A 25,610-nucleotide genomic window follows, 5' to 3' on the forward strand; every position below is an offset into this window, starting at 1 on the left:
GCCCCTGTGACGGAACTCGATACTGGAAAATAAAAACGCTAGTGTGTAAGTGCCCTTATTTAGGCTAGTTTCACATCTGCGGCATGGATTCTGGCCGACTGTTCCAGCAGAGAACAGCCGGCCGGAGCACTCCGGATTTGGCACTGCTGGATGCAAACGGAATACCGGCCGGCAACATTAAGTATAATGTGATGCAGTAGAGAAATGGTCGCATTCTGGTAAATATGCGTAGATTCGGACAGACACAAATCGCTGCATGGTTTGTGTCCGGCCGATGCCCAGGATTCTCCGTGCCGCAGATGTGAACATTCACGTATCTCTGTCTTATCTGTTACAGAAAACCTGAAGAAAACATTGGTACGAGGCTGAAACGCGTCATTTGTGTGTAATAAAAGTTCCATAGTTTAGTCATGTGCATGGGGCCTAATAAAATCTTCTTAGGACTTAACGCGTTTTTATTTTATTTTAACATATCATCTCGTCAAGAGAATACAGCGCCCATGGCGGTTTGTCGCTGGATCACACCATCACCCTGCGATGACGGGCTCTGGGATCAGCCTCAGTCACCCAGCTTTCCCAGAAACAGAATGGCATTGTGACATGAACAGAGGAAGCAGTGTTCTTTTTATTAACAAGTCTGTATTTTACAACTGGAGCTGCTGAGGCGCCATGATTACACAATACTGCGCCGACTCGCGGCTGCCAGAGGGGTGTTTCCATGACAACAAGCCTCTCCCCCGCTCCGCCATCTTGTTAGAGTCATATCCGGAGATTCTCGGTCGCCATTTCATTCTCGGGAAACAGCGGTGTCGTTGGTGAGTTTTTCGGCGGCGTGTGCTTCTCCTAGCAGTGCGGCCCCCGGAGAAGATACGGTTCCGTGCACTGGAGGGAGGGTTTAGGTGCATTATATCACACCTCAGCCGTGGCGCTAGATATGAGGGATCATAATGGCATATGCTCGGTGTCTGAGGACAGGAGCGGACAATGCTGGGAAAATGGAGGCTTTGTAAGGTACGACTCCCAGCATACCTCGTCAGTGCATTCTGGGAGTTGTAGTTTGGGAAGAGCTTGGTGATGCAGGCGCGGTAATGAGCGCGGGTCTCCGTGGCCGTGTGCGGGGCCCTGGTTATTGTCCATACAGGAAGTGCGGCCATCGTGTTACCTGTGCTGCTCGCTACAAAGGGCTGCATGTGGCGTCTTCCCCGATTACCTGGGAATTATTTTTTTTTTGTTGCACCGAAAACCTACAGCATAATGGCATCCAATGCCCGCAGTGAGCTGCATCCTCTGTTCTGCTGCGGGTCTCAATGTTACTAGAAGGACGCCCGGCCTGGGGTCTCAGTCACATAGCAGAGCCGGTTCTGGAGCATGCTGTAGTGTGGAAGGGAGGGAAGCCAGAGCTAGACTAAAGGGCATCTGTCAGCAGATCTGTACCTAGGACACTGACCTGTTACCTGTGCACTTGGCAGCTGAAGGCATCGGTGTTGGTCCCATGTCCATATGTGGCCGCATTACTGAGAAAAATGATGTTTTAATATATGCAAATTAGTCTCTAGGAGCAACCGGGGCGTTACCATTACACCTAGAGGCTCTGCTCTCTCTGCAACTGCTGCATCCCCCACACTTTGATCCACAGGGACATGCAGGCGTGATCACGTCTACACTGCCCTGTCCTGTCAAAGTGCAGAGAGAGCAGAGCCTCTCGGTGTAACGGCAACGCCCCCGTTGCTCCTAGAGACTCATTTGCATATGATAAAACATCATGTTTCTCAGTAATGCGGCCACATATGGACATAGGACCAACACAGATGTCTTCAGCTGCCAAGTGCACATGGAACAGGTCAGCCAGTGTCCTAGGGGCAGATCGGCTGAGGCGGCTTCATATGATGACTGAACACTGCGGCTCTGACCTGAACTCGTAGCCTCATGATGACTTGGACGCTGTGAGTCGCACCGTTGTATGAATACCGTACAGAGGAGCTGCCGTCGGGCGTACGTCATAATGATGCTGTGAGTTCGGGTCAGAGGAGCAATGTTAAGTAAATGCAGCCGTCACGCAGACGGTGCTTCCCGGACCGAACCTTCTCGTCTGAAGCAGGCCTTATGGCTCCATATACCATGGAGGTTGTACAGAGCTGTAATATGGACGTCTGCATAAGGCCTAGGGCAGGAGGAGGATGGCTGTGTAAGGAGAAATGCCTAAAAACTGCCCAGCGTTACAGTAACACAACAGCCGAGTAAGGCTGGGTTCATACCTGAGCGTACGGGATGGAGCGCTCTGTATGCGCGATTGTACGCGCGTTTACAGACGCGGCTCCGGAACAAGCGAACGCCCATTGTCGCGCGTCCCCGCTGAAGTCTATGTATGGGAACGCGCGACAAGACGCCCCAAAGAAGCTCCTGTACTTCTTGGGGCGTCGGGCGTTTTACAGCGCGATCGTACGCGCTGTAAAACGCTCAGGTGAGAACCATGCCCATAGGGAAGAATTGGTTCTTGCCTGTTGAGCGTTTTACAGCGCGTAGGAACGCGCTGTAAAACGCTAAGGTCTGAACCCAGCCTAAAAGGACTCCAGGCAGAACTTACTACTTCCATTTGCCTGGAACGGGCCTAAACCTGGAGTTCCCCTTTATGTAATTATTGATTAAGCGACTCCCCTTATTTAGCTCCTTTGTTTGCGAAGTAGGACTCAAAATATTTGATCAATTCCAGTCCCTGCCTATGGGGGGCAGTAAAGCAGATCACCATGGTGTTATGGAGTCTGTGCACTGCATTCAGTGCTGACCTGTATCTATAGACCCCCCCCCCCCCAGGCATCGGCTGTACCAAGCCATTTCAGGCGGGTGTGTCCTGTGAGCAAAACCCCTCCAGGTGGGAGTGTGATGTCCCGTTGTGGAGACGGCTCCTTCCACAGGAACAGGGTCTCTGTTCGGCCTTGCATCTACTGAATAAGAGCTCATGCTCGTCCGCAAAAAATACAGATAACATCCGTGTGCATTCTGTATTTTGCAGAACGGAACAGCTGGCCCCTAATAGCACAGTCCTATCCTTGTCCGTAATGCGGACAGTAATAGGACATGTTCTATTTTTTTGCGGAACAGAAATCCAGAATATATACAGAAACAGAATGCACACGGAGTAACTGCCGTTTTTTTGGGGGGGTTTTTTGCGGACCCATTGAAATGAATGGTTCCGCAAAAAAAAAACACGGAACAGACACAGAAAGAAAATGCATTTGTGTGCATGAGGCCTAAGGGCATTGCCACACAGCAGATTTTACTGCGATTAGAGATTTGTCACAAATTTTTCTGCATATTCTCACCCTGTGCATTGCACCGGACCCCATCATCGGTGCACTCGGGCCTTCACATGTAGCGCTTTTCATCCCCTAACATGGCGGATGTCTTTGTGGTGTGAAGGCACCCTTATAGTACGTGCCCTGACCTAGGCCCTGGTCAGACGCAGCTATTTGTGATGAAGCCGGCCTGGCAATCAGCTAATCGCCCCATGCTCCTGAGACCCCATCATTCGGCTCATGTCTCCCCCGCAGCGGGTTCAGGTGCTGGTTGCTTGAGAGTATGAAGGCCTCACGTGTACCGCTGCATTATGGATCCATAGTTCACCCCATATTTGTACCGCTATGTGCCTGGTTTTTATATGGAGGCACGTAGTGACAGAGGGCTTTTCCACACAGTCATTTGGCGGGACTTGGGTTCAGGAAATTAAAGTGGCTTCCACATCAGCTGCAGGCTTTCAGGGCATGCTGGGATTTGTGGTAGTTGGTCCCTATGTGTGCAAAGACGTAGGGCTTTTTTTGTCCTGATCAGTGAGACATGCAGCAATCATCCCCTCTGTATAGGGATGAACAATCACTGCTGAGATTGTTCAGCCCTGTACGGATTCATTCCTTGTGGGTGACACCTCCTGGTTTGTACAGGGCAGTGTGCCGCCATCGCCTCATGCCTGTATTACACTGACAGATTTTCTGACCAATCACTGCTCAGATGGCCATTTACACGCACAGATCTATTGTTATACCCACCAACTACTGGTCATATTGGTCAGATAATCTGTTGGTGTAATACAGAAGTAAGGGCTCATGCACACGACCGTTGTTGTTTTGCGGTCCATTTTTCACGGATCTGTTCCGTATCTGAGTTTTTTTTGTTTTTTTTTGGCCTCCTGCACACGACCGTATGGCTTTTTCTGTGTTTTGCGGTCTGTTTTTCACAGATCCGTTGTTCTGTTTTTTGTTTCCGTTGTGTTTCCGGTTCTGTTCCGTTTTTCCGTATGGCATATAAAGTATACAGTAATTACATGGATAAAATTGGGCTGGGCATAACATTTTCAATAGATGGTTCCGCAAAAAACGGAAGACATACGGATGCATTTTCTTATGTGTTCCGTTTTTTGGCGGACCCATTGATTTGAATAGAGCCACGGAACGTAATTTGCGGGCAATAGGACATGTTCAATCTTTAAACGGTACAGAAATACGGAAACGGAATGCATACGGAGTACATTCCATTTTTTTTTTTGCGGAACCATTGAAATGAATGGTTCCGTATACGGAACTCAAAAAACTGTCAGTAAACGGGGAAAAAAAACGGTTGTGTGCAGGAGGCCTTTCTCCTCTTCCATTTCGTTATCCCACAAAACATATCCGTATGGTAGATCCGTTTTTTGCGGATAGAAAACAGTAACTTATTAATCACCAAACACACGAGCAATATGGGCTGAGCATAGCATTTCTACAGTATGGATCCGTGAAATACGGATGACATACGGATGTGTTCCGTGTGCGTTCCGTATTTTTTGCGGACCCATTGACTTGAATGGGGCCTTGGACCGTGATTTGCAGACAATAACAGGACGTGCACTACTTTTTTGCGGAACGGAATTACAGAAATACGGAAACGGAATGCACACAAAGTACCCTCCGTTGTTTTTGCGGACCCATTGAAGTGAATGGTTCCGCATACGGTCTGCAAAAAAAAACAAAACGTAACGGAAGCGGAAAGAAAATACGTTTGTGTGCTTGAGCCCTAAGAAGCAGCGTTTGCACAGAGCAGTTATCTGAGCCCTCCCCACGTCTGTACGCCTTGCTGGAGAGGATCTGCGTACAGTAGGTTTCTGCGCACCGCCTTCTCAGGTGTACCTCCTGTGCAGACGCCGAGAGCTCTGGGGATTCTTGTCTCCTCCTTGGCCGCCCCTTTGTGCCAAGACAAGGAGTTCACCATGTTATTCCTGGTCTTGACGCTGAAAGGAGAAGACATGGAATATTCCTCCTGGCGCTGGAAACCTGCAAATTATCAAGGTATATAAAATACAGAAGCGCAAAATCCTACCTATACCTTAGAGGGGATGTGTCGTTCTATAAGAAAGCAGAGGTCGGGGGGTTCAGTAACTTCCAGGACCTTGTCACCACCCCGCTTATATGTGTGGAACCAGTTTATCTTTCTTTCTAGAAGGTTTTACGTTTATCTACCATTTGTCTGCTTCTTTCCCCAGATAAGATGAGCGGCTGCAGAGTATTTATAGGGAGGCTGAGTCCTCATGCTCGTGAAAGAGATGTGGAGAAGTTTTTCAAGGGATATGGTCGTATCCGAGAAATTAACTTGAAAAGTGGATTTGGTTTTGTGGTAAGTGTCAGATTATCCGCCTCTGTATCGCCTCTGCTTGTTTTGTTACTCAGGTGCCCGTCTTGTAGAGTTAATTGTCCCCCATGGTAGACCTCACCCCCTGGAGAGAAGGGAAAATAGCCGTGTTGGCAGAACGACCGCTTTGCCTGCCAGTTAGTATTGTATTGTGTCAGGGTTTGTGCCGTTATTTCACCGGCACAATGTGCTAAATGCTCCAAGATGCCATCCCAATTTGCACCCAAAATTAGCGTACAGGCCTTGCATCGTATTTACATGTGCCTTAGGCGCTTTCTGCGCATTGCTAGACCAGGGGGCGTGGCCTGGAGGTAAAGGGCGTGGCTCAGCAGGAGGGGATGTGGATTAAAGGGAGTCGTCACCACGATTTGCCCTTATAGATCACTTGCATAGCGCTGTACCATAACTATAGATCAGTCAAACGGTACCTTTTTGTCTGGATGTTCACCAGGGGCAAAAACTGGGTTTTATTCATATGTAAATGAGGGCTCGCAAGTGCCCAGGGGCGGTGTTCGGGCTCGCAAGTGCCCAGGGGCGGTGTTCGGGCTCGCAAGTGCCCAGGGGCGGCGTTCGGGCTCGCAAGTGCCCAGGGGCGGCGTTCGGGCTCGCAAGTGCCCAGGGGCGGCGTTCGGGCTGTAAGTGCCCAGGGGCGGCGTTCGGGCTGTAAGTGCCCAGGGGCGGCGTTCGGGCTGTAAGTGCCCAGGGGCGGCGTTCGGGCTGTAAGTGCCCAGGGGCGGCGTTCGGGCTGTAAGTGCCCAGGCCACTCTTCCTTCTTCTCACATAACCCCTCCCCAGCCTGTTGCTTGGCCCACCCTGTAAGCCTCTTACGTCATCCAGTGTACTGGCCAGTATCCCGAGCATGCGCACTGCATGGAATGATGCTGCTGCCCACAATGGTCATCACAGTACGTATGCGCCCAGCGGGATACATAAGAGGCATACAGGGCGGGCCAAGCAACAGGCTGGGGAGGGGTTATGTGAGAAGAAGGAAGAGCGGCCTGGGCACTTACAGCCCGAACGCCGCCCCTGGGCACTTGCGAGCCCTCATTTACATATGAATAAAACCCAGTTTCTCGCCCATATTCCTTGGGGGACACAGGAAACCATGGGTATAGCTCTGCTCCCTAGGAGGCGTGACACTAAGTGAAAGCTGTAAGCCCCTCCTCCCTCAGCTATACCCTTCAGCCTGGAGAAGAGACTGCCAGCTTTTTGCTTAGTGTCCAAGGAGGCAAGACACCCCCTGCTTATGCAGGGTTGTTTTCCTATAATTTTTATTTTTGCGTTTTTTGTTGTTTTAATTCGATTTTTTTTCTACTTACAGGGACAACAGAGGCGCATTAGACCCCTCTGTTTCTCCCGGGGTTGAGTTGCGCCAGTGCCGGTAATTCCGCACTGCCGCCTCCCCCACAGAAGACAAGGTGGACCAGGGCAGCCTCGCTCCCCTGCGTCCCGCCAGCTCAAGGGTCGCCCGCACGCCAAGTCCCTCCCCCGGCTTCCTGCCACTGCGGTGCCAGTAGCTGAAGGGGCGACCCTGCTGGATGGATTGAGGGTGAAGACAGCGTATGGTGAGTGGCTGCTCCAGCCTCCCCTTCCTTCCTCCCACCGCTGCTACATCCCCCCCCCCCCCCCCCCCCCCATGGGCATTTCGTACCGGCAACCTTAGCGGGTTTATCATTTGGGGGGGACTTTATCTGGGCAAAATCCTTTATTTAGCGGCAGGGCACGGACTCTGCCTTCAGGGGACGGCTGTAGGCAGGAGGCCGTCTGCCACATCAGGCGCGGCGGGGGCCGTTTTTCTTGGCGCGAACGGCGCCATTTCATCTGGCCGGCACTCATCCACCTCGGGGGTTAAAATCATTTTGCCGCGTGCGCGCGGCTCTGCGTCTCTTACAGCGCGGCAAGGGGTGGGCGGAGCTTCACAGCGCTCCGCTACTTCCGCTTTCGTCGGGCTCCACATCGCATAGTGCTGCGTGGAATCCTCTCTGCGTCCGATCCTGAAGCTATTCATCCCCGTGCCTGCTGCCTCTCCTCCACAGCCTCCTTCAGTCTGCTCCCCTTGCTGCTGCCGCTTGCATCATCCGGGTCTGGTAGGACTGTTAACCCCCTCCGTGCCACCAGTACTGTTGTTGGGTGTAATCCCCGTTCCTTTTGCCCTGGGGTCTCCCACTTTAAGGCAACATTTTTTCCACCATGTCAGACCCTTCTGCAGCCGCCAAGCCTTGGTACCATGCCTGTACTGCTTGTAGGGAACCCTTTCCCCGGGGGCAGTCTGATCCGCACTGTCCTGCATGCCGAGTTCCACCGCAGCCTCAGTCGCCCGCTGTGTCGCTCCCTGCTTCCTCTGACCCGCCTGACTGGGCTAGATCCCTGTCCCAGGCCGTGGAAAGCCTCACTCATGTCGTGGGCCGCCTAATAGACAGGCCGCCTACCCCGCAGGACGCCACTCTTACTGTCGCGCCCTCCGGGTCCACCGCTTCTGCCGCTGCAGCGGGTTCACCCCTTCTTAGTGACCCCTCCCGAGCTAGGCACTCTCAGAAGCGTCTTAGAGTAGAGCGAGCCTCCTCCTCGGATGCCTCCCTCTCCCCGCCACGCGTGCGCACTCAGACGAGCCTCTCCTCTCCAAAGGATTCGCTCTCTGAAGGTGAATTGGCGGTTTCAGATTTGGAAATGGACTCGGCCCTGCCGTCCAAGCTAGCCTCAGCGATGGGTCAACTCATCTCGGATATTCGTGACACCTTTAAGGTGCAAGATGACGCCCCTAGCTCTGACGCAGCTAGCGTCTCCTTTATCAGACCCAGGCAGGCCACAAAAGTCTTTCCAATCCACTCTGATTTCTCCTCCGTGGTGTCTAAGGCTTGGGCTCGCCCGGACGCCCGTTTTGTCAATCCCAAGAAGCTGGACATTTGCTATCCTTTTCCAGCCGATGTCGTGGCCACCTGGTCGTCCCCACCCAAGGTGGACCCCCCTGTGGCCCGTCTGTCAAAGAACACAGCCATCCCTGTTCCCGACGGGTCCTCTCTTCAGTCAGCGGAGGACCGTCGCATGGAGACCCTTTCCAAGGGCATTTTTGCTGCCTCCGGTTCTGCTCTCAGACCGGTTTTTGCCTCTGCTTGGGCAGGTAAAGCAATCTCTGCTTGGGGTGCGCAGCTGGAACAGGAGTTGGACTCGGACGTCCCCATCCAGGACCTACGTTCCTTGGCCCAGCTTATTATTCGGGCCGGGAATTTTGTTTGTGAGGCCTCCCTTGATGCGGGAGCCCTTATTGCACGCTCCTCCGCCCTGGCGGTTTCCGTCAGGAGGGAGCTCTGGCTGAAGGTTTGGAAAGCGGACGCTGCCTCCAAACGTTCCTTGGCGGGGCTACCGTTTGCGGGTTCCCGCCTTTTCGGGGTCCGCCTAGACGAGCTTATTTCGGAGGCCACGGGTGGTAAAAGCACCCATCTTCCTCAACCCCAAGCCAGGGGCGCCCCCCGCGGACGCCCCGGTGCGTCTCGTTTTCGGTCCTCCCGCAGGACCTCTGGGGCTCCCCCCGCAGCTGCCGCTTCGGCCCCTCCCCAGGATAAGCGTAGGAAGCCGTTTTTTCGGGCGCAGCCCTCCTAGCGCAGGCCGCAGGCTACCCGCAGCAAAGCAGTCCTCTGCCTGAAGGCGCGCCCCCACCCACCCGGGTGGGGGGCCGGCTCCTCCTCTTCAGGGACATCTGGATGGCTCACGTCTCCGACGCCTGGGCTCTCGAAATTGTTTCCTCAGGATACAAAATCGAATTTGCGTCCTTCCCTCCAGATCGGTTCTTTCGCTCCCGCCCCCCGCGGGACCCGAAAAGCGCGGCTGCGTTCTCCGCGGCTGTTCAAGCCTTACTGGACAGGGGGGTGATTACCCCCGTTCCTCTAGAGGAAAGGTTCCAAGGGTTCTATTCGAACCTCTTTGTAGTTCCCAAGAAGGGAGGTTCGGTGCGGCCCATTTTGGACCTCAAAAAGCTCAACCGTTTTCTCCTCCTTCGACGGTTTCGGATGGAGTCCCTCCGTTCCGCGGTGGCTTCCCTGGAGCAGGGAGATTTCATGTCTTCCATCGATATACAGGATGCCTTCCTCCATGTTCCGGTAGCCCGGTGTCACCATCGCTTCCTCCGATTTGCCGTGGGGGACCTCCACTTCCAGTTTGTCGCCCTTCCCTTTGGGCTGGCAACAGCCCCCCGGGTGTTCACCAAGGTCCTGGCCCCGGTTTTGGCCTTACTCCGTTCCAGGGGTGTTTTTCTGCTACCGTACTTGGACGATATCCTCATCAAGGCTCCGTCCCTTTCCCAAGCGGTTGCCAGCGTGGATCTCACTCTAGAGACTCTGGCGAGATTCGGTTGGGTCATCAACTTCCCCAAGTCCTCCCTTCCTCCCGCCAGACAACTGGTCTTCCTGGGAATGCTTTTAGACACGGAAGCGGCGGAGGTACGTCTTCCCTCGGAAAAACGACTGACCCTCCGTCGGGCGGTTCGGGGTCTCCTTCTCCACCGTCGACCGTCCTTCCGCTTCTGCATGCGGGTCTTGGGGCAGATGGTTGCCTGCTTCGAGGCGATCCCATTTGCGCAGTTTCACTCCCGCCCTCTCCAACGGGCGATCCTCTCCTCCTGGGACAAATCGCCGGAGTCTCTGGATCATCCCTTCCATCTATCGCCTCCGGTGCGGTCATCTCTCCGCTGGTGGTTGCAGTCCCCTCTTCTGGGCAGGTCCTTTCTGCCGCTCAACTGGTTGGTGGTTACAACCGATGCCAGTCTCTTGGGCTGGGGAGGCGTGTTTCCTCCCCGATCCGTCCAGGGCATTTGGTCTCCATCGGAGTCCAAACTCTCGATCAATGTCCTGGAGCTGAGAGCGGCCCTTCTGTCTCTGCGACACTGGACTCATCTGCTGAAGGGTCATCCAGTTCGTGTGCAATCGGACAACGCCACGGCCGTGGCGTACATAAACCACCAGGGGGGCACTCGCAGCGTTGCAGCAATGCGGGAGGTCACCAGCATTCTCCGTTGGGCGGAAGCCCACGTCCCGGCCCTATCTGCAATTTTTATTCCAGGGGTGGACAATTGGGCGGCGGACTTCCTCAGTCGCACCACCGTCGACCCCGGCGAGTGGTCTCTTCACCCGCAGGTGTTCGAGGCCATTTGCCTTCGTTGGGGCATACCGGACGTGGACCTCATGGCCTCCAAGTTCAATCACAAGGTCCCCGCCTTTCTGTCCAGGGCCAGGGAGCCTGCGGAGCCGACGCCCTCGTTCTTCCTTGGCGAGGCTTCGCGCGTCCATACATATTCCCTCCCATCCCACTCCTGCCCAAGGTCCTTCGGAAGATCGCGGCGGAAGGCGTCTCGGTGATTCTGGTCGCTCCGGACTGGCCCCGCCGGTCTTGGTATGCCGACCTCATGCTGCTCCTGGCAGACGCGCCCTGGCCGCTGCCCGCCAGGGAAGATCTTCTCTCTCAGGGACCAATCTTCCACCCGCGTTTAAGGTCCCTACGTTTGACGGCGTGGTTGTTGAGACCACCGTCCTGACACGTAGGGGTTTTTCTGCGGACGTCGTCCGCACCATGATCCGCGCCCGTAAGCCGTCCTCTTCTAGGATCTATTATAGGACCTGGAGGACCTATTTGGGGTTCTGTGCCGATCTGGGGATTCCTCCGCTCCGCTTTTCTCTTCCCACCGTTTTGTCCTTCCTGCAGAGCGGACTTGCCCAAGGTCTGGGTCTTAGTTCTTTGAAGGGTCAGGTGTCTGCGCTGTCCATTTTGTTTCAGCGCCCACTGGCCCCCCTTGGTCCTGTCAAGACCTTCCTTCAGGGCGTGGCTCACGCGGTTCCCCTGTACCGCCCTCCGGTACCGCCCTGGGACCTGAACCTGGTTCTCTCAGCGCTCCAGGCTTCTCCTTTCGAGCCTCTGCGGACGGTTTCCTTGCGACTTCTGTCCTGCAAGGTTATTTTCCTTGTAGCCGTCACCTCTCTTCGGAGGGTGTCCGAATTGGCTGCACTCTCCTATCTGGAACCTTTCCTAGTGTTCCACCAGGACAAGGTAGTTCTTCGTCCGGTCCCTTCCTTCCTTCCTAAGGTGGTCTCCGCCTTTCATCTGAACGAGGACATCGTTCTCCCCTCTTTGTGTCCTTCCCCTTCCCACCCGCGGGAGAGGAAGCTTCATCGCCTGGACGTTGTCAGGGCGCTCAAGGTTTACCTGGAGGTAACCAGCTCTTTCAGGCGTACTGACTCGCTCTTTGTGGTTCCGGAGGGGTCGCGCAGAGGGATGGCGGCATCCAAAGTTGCTATCGCCCGTTTTGTCAAGATGGCTGTTACTGAGGCTTATCTCGCCAAGGGCAAGGTTCCTCCCCTCGGTGTTACCGCTCACTCCACTAGAGCGGTCGGGGCTTCCTGGGCTCAGAGGAATCGGGCTTCTACGGAGCAGATTTGCAAGGCGGCCACTTGGTCCTCCTTGCACACCTTCACCAAGTTCTACAGGGTGCATACTCATGCGTCGGCTGACGCTGCTTTAGGCCGTCTGGTGTTGCAGGTGGCAGTTGATTGATGCCTCTGGTGTTGGTCTAGTTTGTTCTGGTCCCTCCCTTCTGGGACTGCTCTGGAACGTCCCATGGTTTCCTGTGTCCCCCAAGGAATATGGGCGAGAAAAGGAGACTTTTGTATTACTTACCAGTAAAGTCTCTTTCTCGCTCTTCCTTGGGGGACACAGCACCCGCCCTTCATTTGGGTTACAGTTGTGGTTCCGGCTTGGTTGCCCCCGTTGGGGCTCAACAGTTCTTTTTTCCGGTTGGTGGTTATCTTTCACTACTTGGACACGCAACTGGCAGTCTCTTCTCCAGGCTGAAGGGTATAGCTGATGGAGGAGGGGCTTACAGCTTTCACTTAGTGTCACGCCTCCTAGGGAGCAGAGCTATACCCATGGTTTCCTGTGTCCCCCAAGGAAGAGCGAGAAAGAGACTTTACTGGTAAGTAATACAAAAGTCTCCTTTTTTGCCCCTGGTGAACATCCAGACAAAAAGACAAAGGTACCATTTGACTGATCTATAGTTATGCTACAGCGCTATGCAAGTGGTCTATAAGGGCAAATCGTGGTGACAGACTCCCTTTAAAATTGTGAGCCAACTAATAGCTGGCATAAAGGAAGACACATCTTCAGGATGCAAGGTCTAAATTTCCACAGACGTCGAAATATGCAGAAAGACCAAAAGCAGCCCACTTGCCAAAACTTCACCAGTACACCAATAAGTATTGTGGGGCCAGCTACAAAATATCTTAGTACAAGCTCCTAAGCAGAGAACAAGACTTCAATAAGAGCTCAAAAAGTACATATAAAAGGTATAGTATTTTATTAATCACAAAATAAGACATAATCACCTCCAGGACTATTGTTCTGTATTGTTTTGTTTTCTTCTGTTTTTTTGGAAGAATCGCCTATGTTTATATAGTGCTTGACTTCTACTATGCATGTCAGCCTTCAATTATCACACTTAGCTCGGACATAACTGTACTTGTTAGCTCCAATACTGTACAATTGATAGTATAACTTGTCGAGAAAAACTCTTACTTTTCTATTGTATTTTTTTGAAAACTTTAATAAAAAACTGTTGAAATAAAAAAAAAATATAAAAGACAAATGTCACATTAAAAGGAAAGCTTCCTGGCAGTACACAGACCAAGTATAGGAGCATATTACAAGGTCTTCTATAGAACATTTGTACGGATATGTCCCAGTGCCCATGGTGACAGTCAGCAGCGGTAAATAGGAAATAAGATTAATGTAGAACCAGGGAGCGAAATCACATACATTCCCTTACATGGAAAAACTAGGAACTGCTGCAAGGAACTCGCCCAAGAAACTGCACAAACCAGGATGCCGCTACCCCAACGTGCATTTCGGCATGCCTTCGTCCGGGGGTAACGCCATCACTGTGAAACCTGATGTTTTAAACCCCTTCTCCGCCAATAGGATACGTCACCAATAAGTCACAATTCCAATCACCTGGGTGTGAGAGCGGCACATCGCAACGTCCACAATCACCTAACAAGGTCTGCGTTCGACACCTCCCATCTGTGCGTCTTCATGTCGATTCCGCCACATCACGTTACCTTGTTAGGTGATGGTGGACGTTGCGATGTGATGCCGGATTGGGAAAGGGGGGGGGGGGTCCGACGCAGGCACTTGCGCATTGTGCTGCCGCTGTCACACCCAGGTGATTGGAATTGTGACTTATCGGTGACGTATCCTATTGGTGGGGAAGGGGTTTAAAACATCAGGTTTCACAGTGATGGCGTTACCCCCGGACGAAGGCACGTCGGGGTAGCGCCATCCTGGTTTGTGCAGTTTCTTGGGCGAGTTCCTTGCAGCAGTTCCTAGTTTTCCCATGTAAGGGAATGTATGCGATTTCGCTCCCTGGTTCTACATTCATCTTATTTCCTATTTACCACTGCTGACTGTCACCATGGGCACTGGGACATATCCGTACAAATGTTCTATAGAAGACCTTGTAATATGCTCCTATACTTGGTCTGTGTACTGCCAGGATGGTGTGTTCTCTCTGCCACTTGTCTCTTATATTTTGTGATTAATAACATACTAGACCTCTTATATGTACTTTTTGAGCTCTATTATTTATTTAAGTCTTGTTTTCGACTTAGAAATATGTAGAAATATATGTGCATATGAGCAATGGGTCATTGAGAAGTAGTAGAGCGCTTCATTCACACCTTGTGTAGATTTACATCCATTGGGTTTGTGGTTTCAGTTCTATTTCAGCTGGCTAAGAAACACTGTGCTCCTTGTCCTATCGGGTCCACTTCCCAAGACCCCTAAGTAATCATATACCTAGCATCAGGTGTATCAGTTGCTTCGTTTTTCCCTCCTTTTTCCATGTTAAATGGACACTTTTTTTGACATGTAAAAAATATTTTTTTCATATTTTAGTAGTTATCTTGAAGTAAAAAAAAGTTGCACTAGGTTTCAGCTTACAGTCTTTATTCCTTCCTTCATTCATTGTTATACACAGAATATTGGATTTGGCCTTTCCTATTTTCAGACCTTCAAATGGGCACTGGTCCCTCCCAGTAATACCTGCTGGATATGAGTTGTGTGTGTCCAGGATGCTGCTGTCGTCACTAGCTCTCATGTATCGGCACAGCTTCATTCATGGATGCATTTCCCCTTCTACTGCTCAATAAGGGTCTTTTCTCTTGTACTGATAGTCATTGATGCTGAGGAGTGTGTGATTTCACCTGCTCTCTCTCTGCACTCGTACACCATCTGCGGTTCTCTCCCTGCTGATGTGCTGTGCACAACTTCCTCATTTAGGAGGTGGAATCGGAGAGCGTCATCTGCTCTGGCTGATTTGTCAGATTCAGAAGCACCACTGGTTAGGTGAAGGACTTGCACACACGCAGCAGAAGCAGAAAGGTTGGAAATGTTTAGTGAAGCCCATGTATAAAGTTGCATTATTTTGAATGCAGGAAGCAAAAAAAGTCAGGTTAATATTATCAAGAGGAGGAAATGTGTGACAATTGGTGACGTGTATTAGATGGCAACCAATCTACCACCAAGATATAGCAATACTTGTATAAATGATATAGTGCAATGTTTCATACCAACACCTCATTGAGCAACGTGTATACAGCAATGGGGAAGGCAGGGACCGTAAAAACCTTCCTGCGTTCTCTATAGGGAGCCCTGCAGTCACGAGTAGCGTGTAGCTACGAACTCTGCAAGGGTGTTCAGAAACATCAATGTAGGCCACCCAGATGTATGTAGTCAAATGGTTCACCTTTAAAGGGAACCTGTCACCGGGATTTTGGGTATAGAGCTGAGGACATGGGTTGCTAGATGGCCGCTAGCACATCCGCAATACCCAGTCCCCATAGCTCTGTGTGCTTTTATTGTGTGTGTAAAAAAAAAAAAAGATTTGATACATATGCAAATTAACCTGAGATGAGTCCTGTAGGTGAGATGAGTCAGGGCCAGGACTCATCTCAGGTTAATTTGCATATGTATCAAATCGTTTTTTTTACACAATAAAAGCACACAGAGCTATGGGGACTGGGTATTGTGGATGTGCTAGCGGCCATCTAGCAACCCATGTCCTCAGCTCTATACACAAAATCCCAGTGACAGGTTCCCTTTAACAACTTATATTTTTATTTTTTTTTCTCCAATTTGTTCTTCATTGCTTTTATTTATTTATTTTTTTAATGCATTTGCGTACCTTGTATACGAATGGATTACAACCTATTAGGCTGGGCCTGTGGTCTAATGGTCATGGCAGGCCTGGGGCGGCTTTAAGCCCTCGTATGCCATAGCAATGCATGGGCACTCTGAGTCTGCAGTTGTTTTCATGGGTGGTGGTCAGTGGGAGACGCTAGTGGCCGCAGCATCGGGGGGTAGTAGCTGTTTTTGTCAAGATTGATTTCAATTAAAATGGTGATTGAGTCAGTTCAGTTAATCATGTACCCTACAGTGGCCGAGAACCAAACTGTTACCGCATGATTTTGCCAATAATTAATAGAGGAGGTGAAATGTAAAATTCAAGATGTCTACTCTGAACAGAAGCACACACGAGGTGGTTTTGGTTACTGTGCATTTATGTGAAGTACGTATGGAGATGTAAAAATCATATGAACGGGTTATAATAACTCATATACCTGCTTTTAATTAATTTAGGAATTTGAAGACCACCGAGATGCAGATGATGCAGTATACGAGCTGAATGGAAAGGAACTATGTAGTGAAAGGTAAAATATCATGTACTTAATGGTAAAATTTGTAAGAAACCGTTCAGTATATCCTTTATTTGGAGGGTTTTTTCAGAATGACTGCTCTTTGACAATCCACAGATAGGTGGTAAGTATCTGATTTGTGATTACTGAAACAGGCGCGGATCCTACCGCTGGGGTAACCACTGATTACTAAAACCATTGTCCTGTGTTCCACGGTGGAATGGAGCAGCTGTAGAGCTTGTGCACTGCCCCTGATCCAAATCCTATGGGACTGGTCAAGACCATGTTCAGACCCCCCACTGATCAAGACAGTCCTATTGTGGGTGGCATATCGGAATTCACAGAATTAGGTCTGCTCCAAATAGCTGTATTCATCCCTGACCTGTATCTTCTGTAGCAGCATTTCTGAAGAAGAAATGTGCTGCCAGATGTTGGCTGTAAGCCAGGAAGTGATAATGAAATGCTAAAAACTTTGTGGTTTTTTTTTGCGGTACTGGACATGCTCTGGGTATGGTGTTTCCTGGATGTTTTCCTATAGACTTATATATAGGAGGAAAAGGTGTTGCCACCAATGAGGGGAGAGAGAGGGGAAGAGGAGGCGCTGTGGCCACTGCGCCACCAATGAAGATTACTAAACCATTAATACAAATACAGGAGGCGGGTGTCTGCTGCAGAATCACATAGCCGGCACCCCACCTATATGACAGGGAGCTGGGATCAGCGGCAGTTAACTCCTCAGGTGCGGCACCTGAGGGGTTAACTGCCGCTGTATTTGTATTAAACGTTGGTTATCTTCATTGGTGGCGCAGTGCGCCCTCTTCCCCCCTCAAATCCCCCCAGTATTAAGTCATTGGTGGTGCAGTGGCCACAGCGACCCCCCCCCCCCCCCCCCCTCATTGTTATATTCAATGGTGGCAGTTGCCACAGGGTCCCCTCCCCCCACCCCCTTCATTGGTGGCAGTTCCGATTGGCGCCCCAGCAGTGTAATCTCGAGCCTCTGATCGGTAACCATGGCAGCCAGGACGCTACTGAAGCCCTGGCTGCCATGGTAATCTCCCTGCCGGTGTGCACAAAGCAGAGGGCAGCAGGGATAGTGAAGTCCTATTGACCCTAATAGATCTTTAGACAAGAGATTAAAAGATCCCAGGTTCTAGCCCCTAAGGGGGGAAATAGTTATTAAATAAAAAGTTTTATATTTCTTCTTCTTTTTTTTTTTTTTTTTTTTTTTTTTTATGAATCACCCCCTTTTCCGAATTTTACATAAATATATTAACAATAAATAAATATATTACGGATCACGTCCGAAAAGTCAAAACTATTAAAATATTTAAAAATATATATCCTATGTGGTGAATGCCGGAACATAAAAAAATAAAAACGGTGTGATTTGCCATTTTGTCACCTTGTCCCCCCCAAAATAGGATAGGACGTTTGTTATGGGCCGGACGTTCCTTAAAATGTGGAATTCACACGCCTTCTTTTTGTTGTATCACAATACTTTTTTATGGTATTGAAATCGAATAAAAATGTTGACATCGTGACAGCCCTACTTCATACACTGCTCTGGTACCTGCTGATCTGTCCTAGCTCAGCACAGAGGAAACTCTATTTAACGGTGTTATCCCATGATTGAGGTAAGAAATGAAAATCTGACACCATATAGTACATAGTATAGAACCAGCCCTGTACCTCACATGGATCCAGAGATCTCCACATTCACTGATAAAATTGCTCTGCTTGATTCTCTTCAGCCTGGCAGCTCAGGGGCCGTGTCCTTTCTGCTGCAGCTCTCTCCCTGTAACTGCCACAGATTCTAACAGAACATATAGCAAGCAGCAGTTGAAGATTTAAACTGAGCGTGTGTGACCAGCTCAGTGAGATGGATGAAAAAGAACAAACAGGTGGCGCTATACAGATAGATTTTATTCAATAGCTCACTGGCTATATCGGTTTTTAATTACATGCAATTACAAAAGTATTCAGATCCAGGTGCTGGTTTGAAAAATGTAGAATGTTTTGTGACACATCCCCTTTAAGGCCTGCTCAGACAATAACTGGATTGTGTCAAGCAGTAGTGCAAACAGATGGCTGGGAATAGTGATCAGACTAATGTGTTTTCTTTCCATTAATTCAGAGTCACAATTGAACACGCCAGAAATCGAAGAGGAAGAGGAGGCATGATGGGTGGTGGAGGAGGGCGTTACCCAATGCGCTTTGGCTACCGTCAGTCAAACAGTGGTGGACCCAGGTAATGATGATCTTGTGCTCTGTTGATAAATTCACATTTGTGAAGGATGTGATCAGACCACTGCTCATTTCTAGAGCAAACAGTTTTTTTTACTGCTCATGGATTTTATTTAAGTAGTTTTTCTGCTTAATTATTAGTTTGGCTCAGCTCACCCTGCTCTATAACATGCTGCCTGCAGATGGCATTGCATTTCATGCTGACAGGTCCTGTATAAGGCCCCATGCACACAACCATATTTCTTGGTCCGCATCCGACCCACATTTTTTGTGGTTTGAATGTGCACCCATTCATTTAAATAGGGTTGCAAAAAATGTGCGTGCTGTCTACATCTGTATGTCCGTTCCCCCATCCCTCAGACAAGATAGAGCATGTCATATTTCTTGTCAGTTTTGCGGACTAGAATAGACATTTTTAAAGGGGTTGTCCAGGTTCAGAGCTGAATCCAGACATATGCCCTTCTTCACCCAAGCAACCCGTCTAAGATGAGCATTTCATGCTCCAATGCTTTTCCTTGCCCTGCACTTAATCGGGCAGGATAAGGGCCTCTGCTAGGCGGAGGCTTCCAACTAGCAGTGTTTCCGGTGACATCACAGCCACTTATGGGTGGAAGCCTCTGCCTAGCAGTGTAAGTTTGTAAACAAAAAAGCCCTTGCCCTGCACTATACAGCGCAAGGGAAAGCACCGGAGCATGAAATGCTCTAATGCTCATCTCAGAGGGGCTGAGTGGGGAAGAAGAGGATATGTCTGGGTTCAGCTCTGAACCCGGACAACCCCTTTAACATAGGGTGGGAGGTGCTGAACGGGGAAATGCGCACTGTACACGGCTGGTCTCTGTTTTTTCTGGATCCCTGATTTGCAGATGTGCATCAAGCCTTAGTACGATCATCTTTGTGAGGGATGTGTGACTTGGGCTAGTTTCACATATGCGGTAAGGCAGGGATGCTCAACCTGCAGCCCTCCAGCTGTTGTAAACCTACAACTCCCACACTACCTTGCTGTAGACCGATAGCTGTAGGCTTTCCAGGCATGCTGGGAGCTGTAGTTTTGCAACATCTGGAGGGCCGCAGGTTGGGCATCCCTACGGTAAGAGATCCGGAGCGCTCTTAATCTGGCATTACTAGTTGGTACCGGATTGCCAGACAGCCCCATTAACTGAAATGGGTCCTGACAGAGATCAGGCCGCTACCAGGCAAATATGTGTGCAGCAGTTTTCGTCTGCCAGATTCTCTGCATATTTGCCGATACCACCTGGCAATGCCAGATCCAGAGAGCTCCGGCAGATTGTTCTCTGCCAAAACAGCCTGCCAGATCTCTTACTATGTATGTGAAACTAGCCTTAGGATGTCAGATTACTTTAATCAATTCAGTGCTCTTCTGTGGGCTTCTTTATCTAGGCCTATCAAGAGAACTATACAACATATTGTCATACAATTCCTTACCTACTACAGTCAGTCCCAGTATTCTGACCACAGCTAATCTCCAGAGTAACCACCATGTGCAGCGCGGCTCGACAGGCTGGGAGTCACTCAGTAAGGTCCTGGTAGTTGTCCCAGGTATCTGGAGCCAGGCTGACTGCAGTGCATCCCACAACTGCTGGAGGGGGCATGGGGGAGGATCTATAGAGGGAATGTGATGATAGAGGTGGTCCCAGATGCCCAATTGGGTTCAAGTCTGATGAATTAGGGGGCCAGGAAGCCATGCTGTGGGCGGACAGGCAGGGAAACTGGTGTAAGGTATAGTAGTTCAGGTCTGCTGCACAGAGTGCCAGACATGCGACTAATTTAATTAGAGGCATCTGCCTCTTAATAAATTAGGCTCATCTTGCTTCAGAGTCTTAATAAATGTCCCCCTGTCTGTCTAAATTTATGCCATTTACAGGATTGGTAAATATGCCCCATTGAGTTAAAAAAAACAACTTTCTGATGAGTGTCCTTTTGACAAACACATCCGTCTTAAAGGGATTCTGTCACCAGGGTTATGCCTATAGAGGCGTTTATATATTTGATGCCCATTCCTATGGGGCTCCATCCGCACGTAAGTGCCTGCTTGGTGTTCCATCCCTGTGCTCAGTAGACTGCGCATGCGTCAGCTGTCTGCACACTCTGCTTATGTGCGGCGTCCGCGTGCATGCACGAGATTACGGCGCTTCTTCTCGGTGACGTCGGGGCTTTGGGAGGTAATTTGCATATATAAAATTGATTTTCTGACTCGGCAAAATCATTCATGTCAATAACAGTTATATTGCAGACATGTTCTCAGAGAACCATCAGAATGTATAAACTCCTCTATAGGCAGAATCCCGGTGACAGAAGTGTAAGGGCCCTTTACACTGCCTGATTTTCGGCAGATTATCGCTAATGAGCGTTCGTTCATCACCTAATAGAATAGTTGGTGTGGTCACCTGGATCATTGTTTGTTTGCCAACAGCCTCTGCTGCCCGCAAACATTGATTCAGTATGGGGATGAGCAATGGCATTAGTTATCATTCCTCCCCATACTGTTGAGGAGATCTCTGCCTGTAAATACAGTGCTTCACCTCCACTAATGAGCAGGCTTTCTTCCCAACAATCGTCTGCTCCATCAAGCAGTTTTAAAGGGGCCATTACTGTGTGCCACTGAAAATTTAATTTTTTTTGCAGCTGTCATAGTCTCTGTATTAATACTGTAATTTTATTGTGACTTTGGCAGTAGGTATGGACCCCCAGTACGAACAGAGCATCGAATAATTGTGGAAAACCTCTCCTCGCGTGTCAGCTGGCAGGTGAGCATTTCACATCTTGTAAAGCTATGTCTTGCATAGATTCTCATAGTTGTAGATTTTAAGTTGGAAAGAGTCACAGCAGCAGTAAGGGTGCTGTCGCTCTGGTACCTGGTCACTCACACACTGGACTGTGCTCCTACTTCACTCCTTTATTAGAAGTTAATATAACTGAGTATTCTGCAGTACCCAAGTATACTACGAGGATGGGGTTCAGAGGAGAGTAGAGTTTTATGTATACATCAACGTGTGCTGTGGTCAAAGCTTTACCTGCTGCTTGCTATATACATTTCTGTATAGCTTATGTGACAGTAATGTGGAGCAATATTCCCTAAATTTTGGCTCTCCAGCTGTTGCAAAACTAACTCCCATCATGCCTTGACAGCCTGCAGCTATCAGGACATGATGATAGTAGTAGTTGTGCAACAGCTACCAATCACTGCCGTAGAGAATCTGACACAGAGACAGACTTAAAAAATATATATATATATAATCATTAGTTATATACACTGATGCCTCAAAGCAAGTTGGCCTGTAGCCCTCCTGAAATCCCTATTACGGGGTCAGAAGGATGGGACTGTATGGAAATGAGAAGCACCTATTTCCACATTTTCTTTAAAAATAAAAAAGTTTTTGAGGATCAGGTCAGTTGACAGAGAGATGTGCTCCCTTTACAGTCTCAGTTGGGGGTTTGGGGAGCAGTTACTATTCATCCCCCATGTTTGTGGTGGCGGTCCGTCTCCTGGACAGATTCTATAATGCTTTGTGCTGTAGTGGAGCAGTATTGTTTGCAGATGAATGGCTAGTACTATGAAGAGTCCAGCGTGACATTAATGTGATTAACTCTACATTGTGTCCCATTCATTGCTGCCTCTCCTGTACGATAATACATGGCTGCTTCTTGCATTATTCATAAATTTTGTGCTTATAACCACATCACATGTTTGTTTGGTCTTGATTTTTTTTTTAGCTATTTCATAGAACAGTGCAGCCACTGAAAATAGAGTATTTTGGCAAATAAAATTAGATTCACTGAGAAACCGGGAACTCGTTGCTTAAGAGCAGCCTGTTCTAGTTCAGGATGCAGTAGATCCAGGTCGGTTCCTTTTATGCACTTTCCTGCTGCAAAGAACAAAATTGCTGCATTTTCACTACCTGGGTTAGCACCAAAGGGATGGCGGTATGCATCTCCGTATGGGCGACTTTTCCAGGCATGTGGCGGTGTGTCAGGCTAGATAGGTGAAACATGAGTGCAGAATTGTAAAAACTGAAAGACAAATGCTGGTGTATAATCCGAGCACACACTAGACAACTACTCCCATCCTGGATTCTCTTCAGTCGCACGCTCAGTTCCTGTGGGGCACGGTAAACAATTTCCATATTATGTGCAGTTGTTGGTTTCATTTGCAGGACTGTGCACATTTGTAAAAATCCTTTACAATTACTCGCATTGTGTTCGGGATATACCTGGACACAGCATCTGTCAGTCTACTGAGGTTTGGAAATATTCAGTTAATAACTTCTGGGTTTTTGTGATAATTGATAACGTCGCTAGTCTATACTGTAAAAAGTCCCAATGTCTGACCAATGAGAGTAAATCGTACTGCAGAAAATGTGGACTGAGGGCGGCACACTAGTAGAACCATACAAAATGACACATCTTAAGTGTGTGGGTGTTTGTTGTTTTTGTTTTTTACTGTTAGTACTAAACTGATATTGCTCCATCCTGTGTTGTAGTAAATATTTTTTTTCACAGACATATATCTAACCACGTGCATTTTGAACCTCTTTTAACAGCCTTTCTTTGGGTTAAGCCTCGTTTCTCTTGTGTGGAGGAGAGCCCAAGAGTTTTTGGTTTGCTAATGGCTGAAATTCTAGGGCTGGGCCTGTTCTGAAGTTTCCTTTTGGTTCCTATCACCCTCCCGCTTTGCCGATGTAGATCTTGGTTTGCCCAGATTTGAGCAAGAGTGGCTAGCTCAGGTCAGCCTCAGGTTCTCTAGCCACTTCCAGTGATTGCATCCAGTGGTTTCAGGTTTAACATCACTCACTTACTGAGACTCTGGTGCTCCCCTGCCGCCTTCCACCCTTCTCATGTAAGTGAGTTGCTCACAAGGTCATCTAGGTTATGGACAAGCGACTCTTTGCTTAAGGTACCTCCGACCACTGGTTATATATCGTGGTAAGTAATTTGGGTTTGAAATAATATAACACCAAGTAATAAACTCAGAATAGTTAAGTATACCAAACAGTGAAGTTGTTACATATAGAGTAATTGCATTTTGCATCCTATAACCATAAATGCCTGAGTTCCTATTGTAACAACATTAGTAGAATTTGTGTAAGAATGTAACCTGCTACTCATGTGTTCACACCTCACGTAATGTCCTGCAGATTATGTACATCATACTTGACACTAACACTGATTTATCATAAGTTTTTAGCTAAACCACAGGTCTTTTCAGTGCAGTATCCATATTTTATACTTCATGCACAATGAAATCAGTGTAAAGGGCATGTTAGTTTAAAGCTAACCAACACTACTTGTTTCAGGATCTGAAGGACTTCATGAGAAAGGCTGGAGAGGTCACATATGTGGATGCACACAGGAGTAACAGAAATGAAGGGTATGCACTTACCTTCTCTATGACTTCTAAAGGGATGTTTTGCTAATAGTTGCGGTACTTATTTTTTTAAATCAAAATAATTTTTATTGTTTATCAATAAAGGTATTAACAAAATTAAGATTTGTATACAATAACAAAGATCTTGTCAGTCCATACATCGAAATCCCGACCTTTGAGCGGTAGCTGCGATCCGCGGCACCTGAGGGGTTAACTACCACGGATCGCAGCTACCACTCATAGAGGTCGGGAGCCGGCTATGTGATTCTGCAGCCAGCTCCCACCTCCTGTATATGAATGAATGAGAGATTTCTCTTCATTGGTGGCGCAGTGACCACAGCCCCGCCCCTTCTCTTGTCCTCCTTCCTCTCACTGGCGGCAGCAGCATCACAGGGGGAGGGAGACACTGCTTCCTTCTCCCTTGTGCTGCTGAGGGAACACGGAGAGCGCTGAGAGCAGCGCGTTCTGTGTTCCCAATACGTTATCGGTATATCGGCAAAATAGATGCCGATACCGGTCAAAATACCGAATATCGGCCAATAATATCGGTAAAACCGATAATCGGTCTATCCCTACTGTCATCACATTGACATGAAAGCAGCGTGATATAGGATACAGAGACAAATACATGTTATAAGAGTACAGGACAATGCTAAATTATTATTTAATTATATAACATAACATCCAACCACCCACCCCCCTTACTTGATGCAACAGAGAGACAGTTGCATTACTTTTATTTCCCTAATAGTTATATCTCAGGAAGGCCATTTCAGTGATGGCTGAAATTAGAGTGACCTATCGACATCCCCCATTCATCATCGTGTGCTAAGATAACTGGCCCAATAGAGAAAATTGCCCACCTATGCAATCTCTTGATAGAGCCGCACAAGCCAAGCTCCCGGTCTCCACCCAACCCCTCCATATCGACAGGAATTTGTTGGGACAATTTCTCTTGACATAGACCCCTCTTTCAAGGCGTAAGACTATTCAGCCTATTTATATAATCCTGTTTGCTAGGTGGGTTTCCCCGTATCCAGTATTTAGCAATTAGAACCCTCGCCTGAAATGGCATTCTCTGAACGCACAGTGACAGTTTATCGTCTATTTCTGAAGAGTTCAGAATTCCCAATACACAGACTCTTGGGTCATTAGGCAATCTTAAATGAGTCGTAACTGATATGATTTCACGTATATATTCCCAAAATGTCTCCAATTTTTGGCAGTTCCAAACCATATGAAGCAAGTTGCGGTACTTATAGCTCTCAGACCTCATGCTCGCGACTGTATGTATTCTGTGGTCTTCAAAATACAGATACTGTCCTCGTTGCATCAGAATTTTTTGCAGGCCCGTTGACGTCAGTTCTCCACATTTTGCAGCCAAGTATAGAACATGTTCTGTCTCTTTGCGAAACTGACTTACTGTCACAGCCACGGTTTTGGCCGTGACTCCTTGGGAGCCGCATACTGTTGCCCGCGGTTTTGGGTTGCAGTGTCAACCGCAGCTTGAGGCATTAGGTTGTTAGCCTCAAGTGCGGTTGCCGCGGACAACAGCTATGTGTGCGGTTCCCTCGGAGTTGTGTGCGCGTTTGTAAGCA

At 48.9% G+C, this 25,610-nt stretch overlaps 1 protein-coding gene across 4 annotated transcripts in view; it reads left to right on the forward strand.

Moving 5' to 3' along the window:
• Window positions 1-717: 717 nt before the first annotated feature.
• LOC120982423 (serine/arginine-rich splicing factor 5-like) overlaps window positions 718-25,610 on the forward strand; it is a 31,826-nt gene continuing 6,933 nt past the window's right edge. The window contains exons 1-6 of one of the 4 annotated variants that reach the window (XM_040412551.1): window positions 718-815; window positions 5,510-5,640; window positions 16,330-16,400; window positions 18,520-18,633; window positions 21,322-21,394; window positions 23,942-24,015. In XM_040412551.1, coding sequence (XP_040268485.1) covers window positions 5,515-5,640; window positions 16,330-16,400; window positions 18,520-18,633; window positions 21,322-21,394; window positions 23,942-24,015 — 458 coding nt within the window. In that variant the 5' untranslated portion in view covers window positions 718-815; window positions 5,510-5,514. Of the gene's footprint in view, window positions 816-4,937; window positions 5,316-5,509; window positions 5,641-16,329; window positions 16,401-18,519; window positions 18,634-21,321; window positions 21,395-23,941; window positions 24,016-25,610 lie in introns of those variants that run through there. The other 3 variants (XM_040412550.1, XM_040412548.1, XM_040412549.1) reach the window with 3 other exon arrangements.

Source organism: Bufo bufo, chromosome 11, assembly GCF_905171765.1.
Source record: "Bufo bufo chromosome 11, aBufBuf1.1, whole genome shotgun sequence".
Classification (NCBI taxonomy): Eukaryota; Metazoa; Chordata; class Amphibia; order Anura; family Bufonidae; genus Bufo; species Bufo bufo.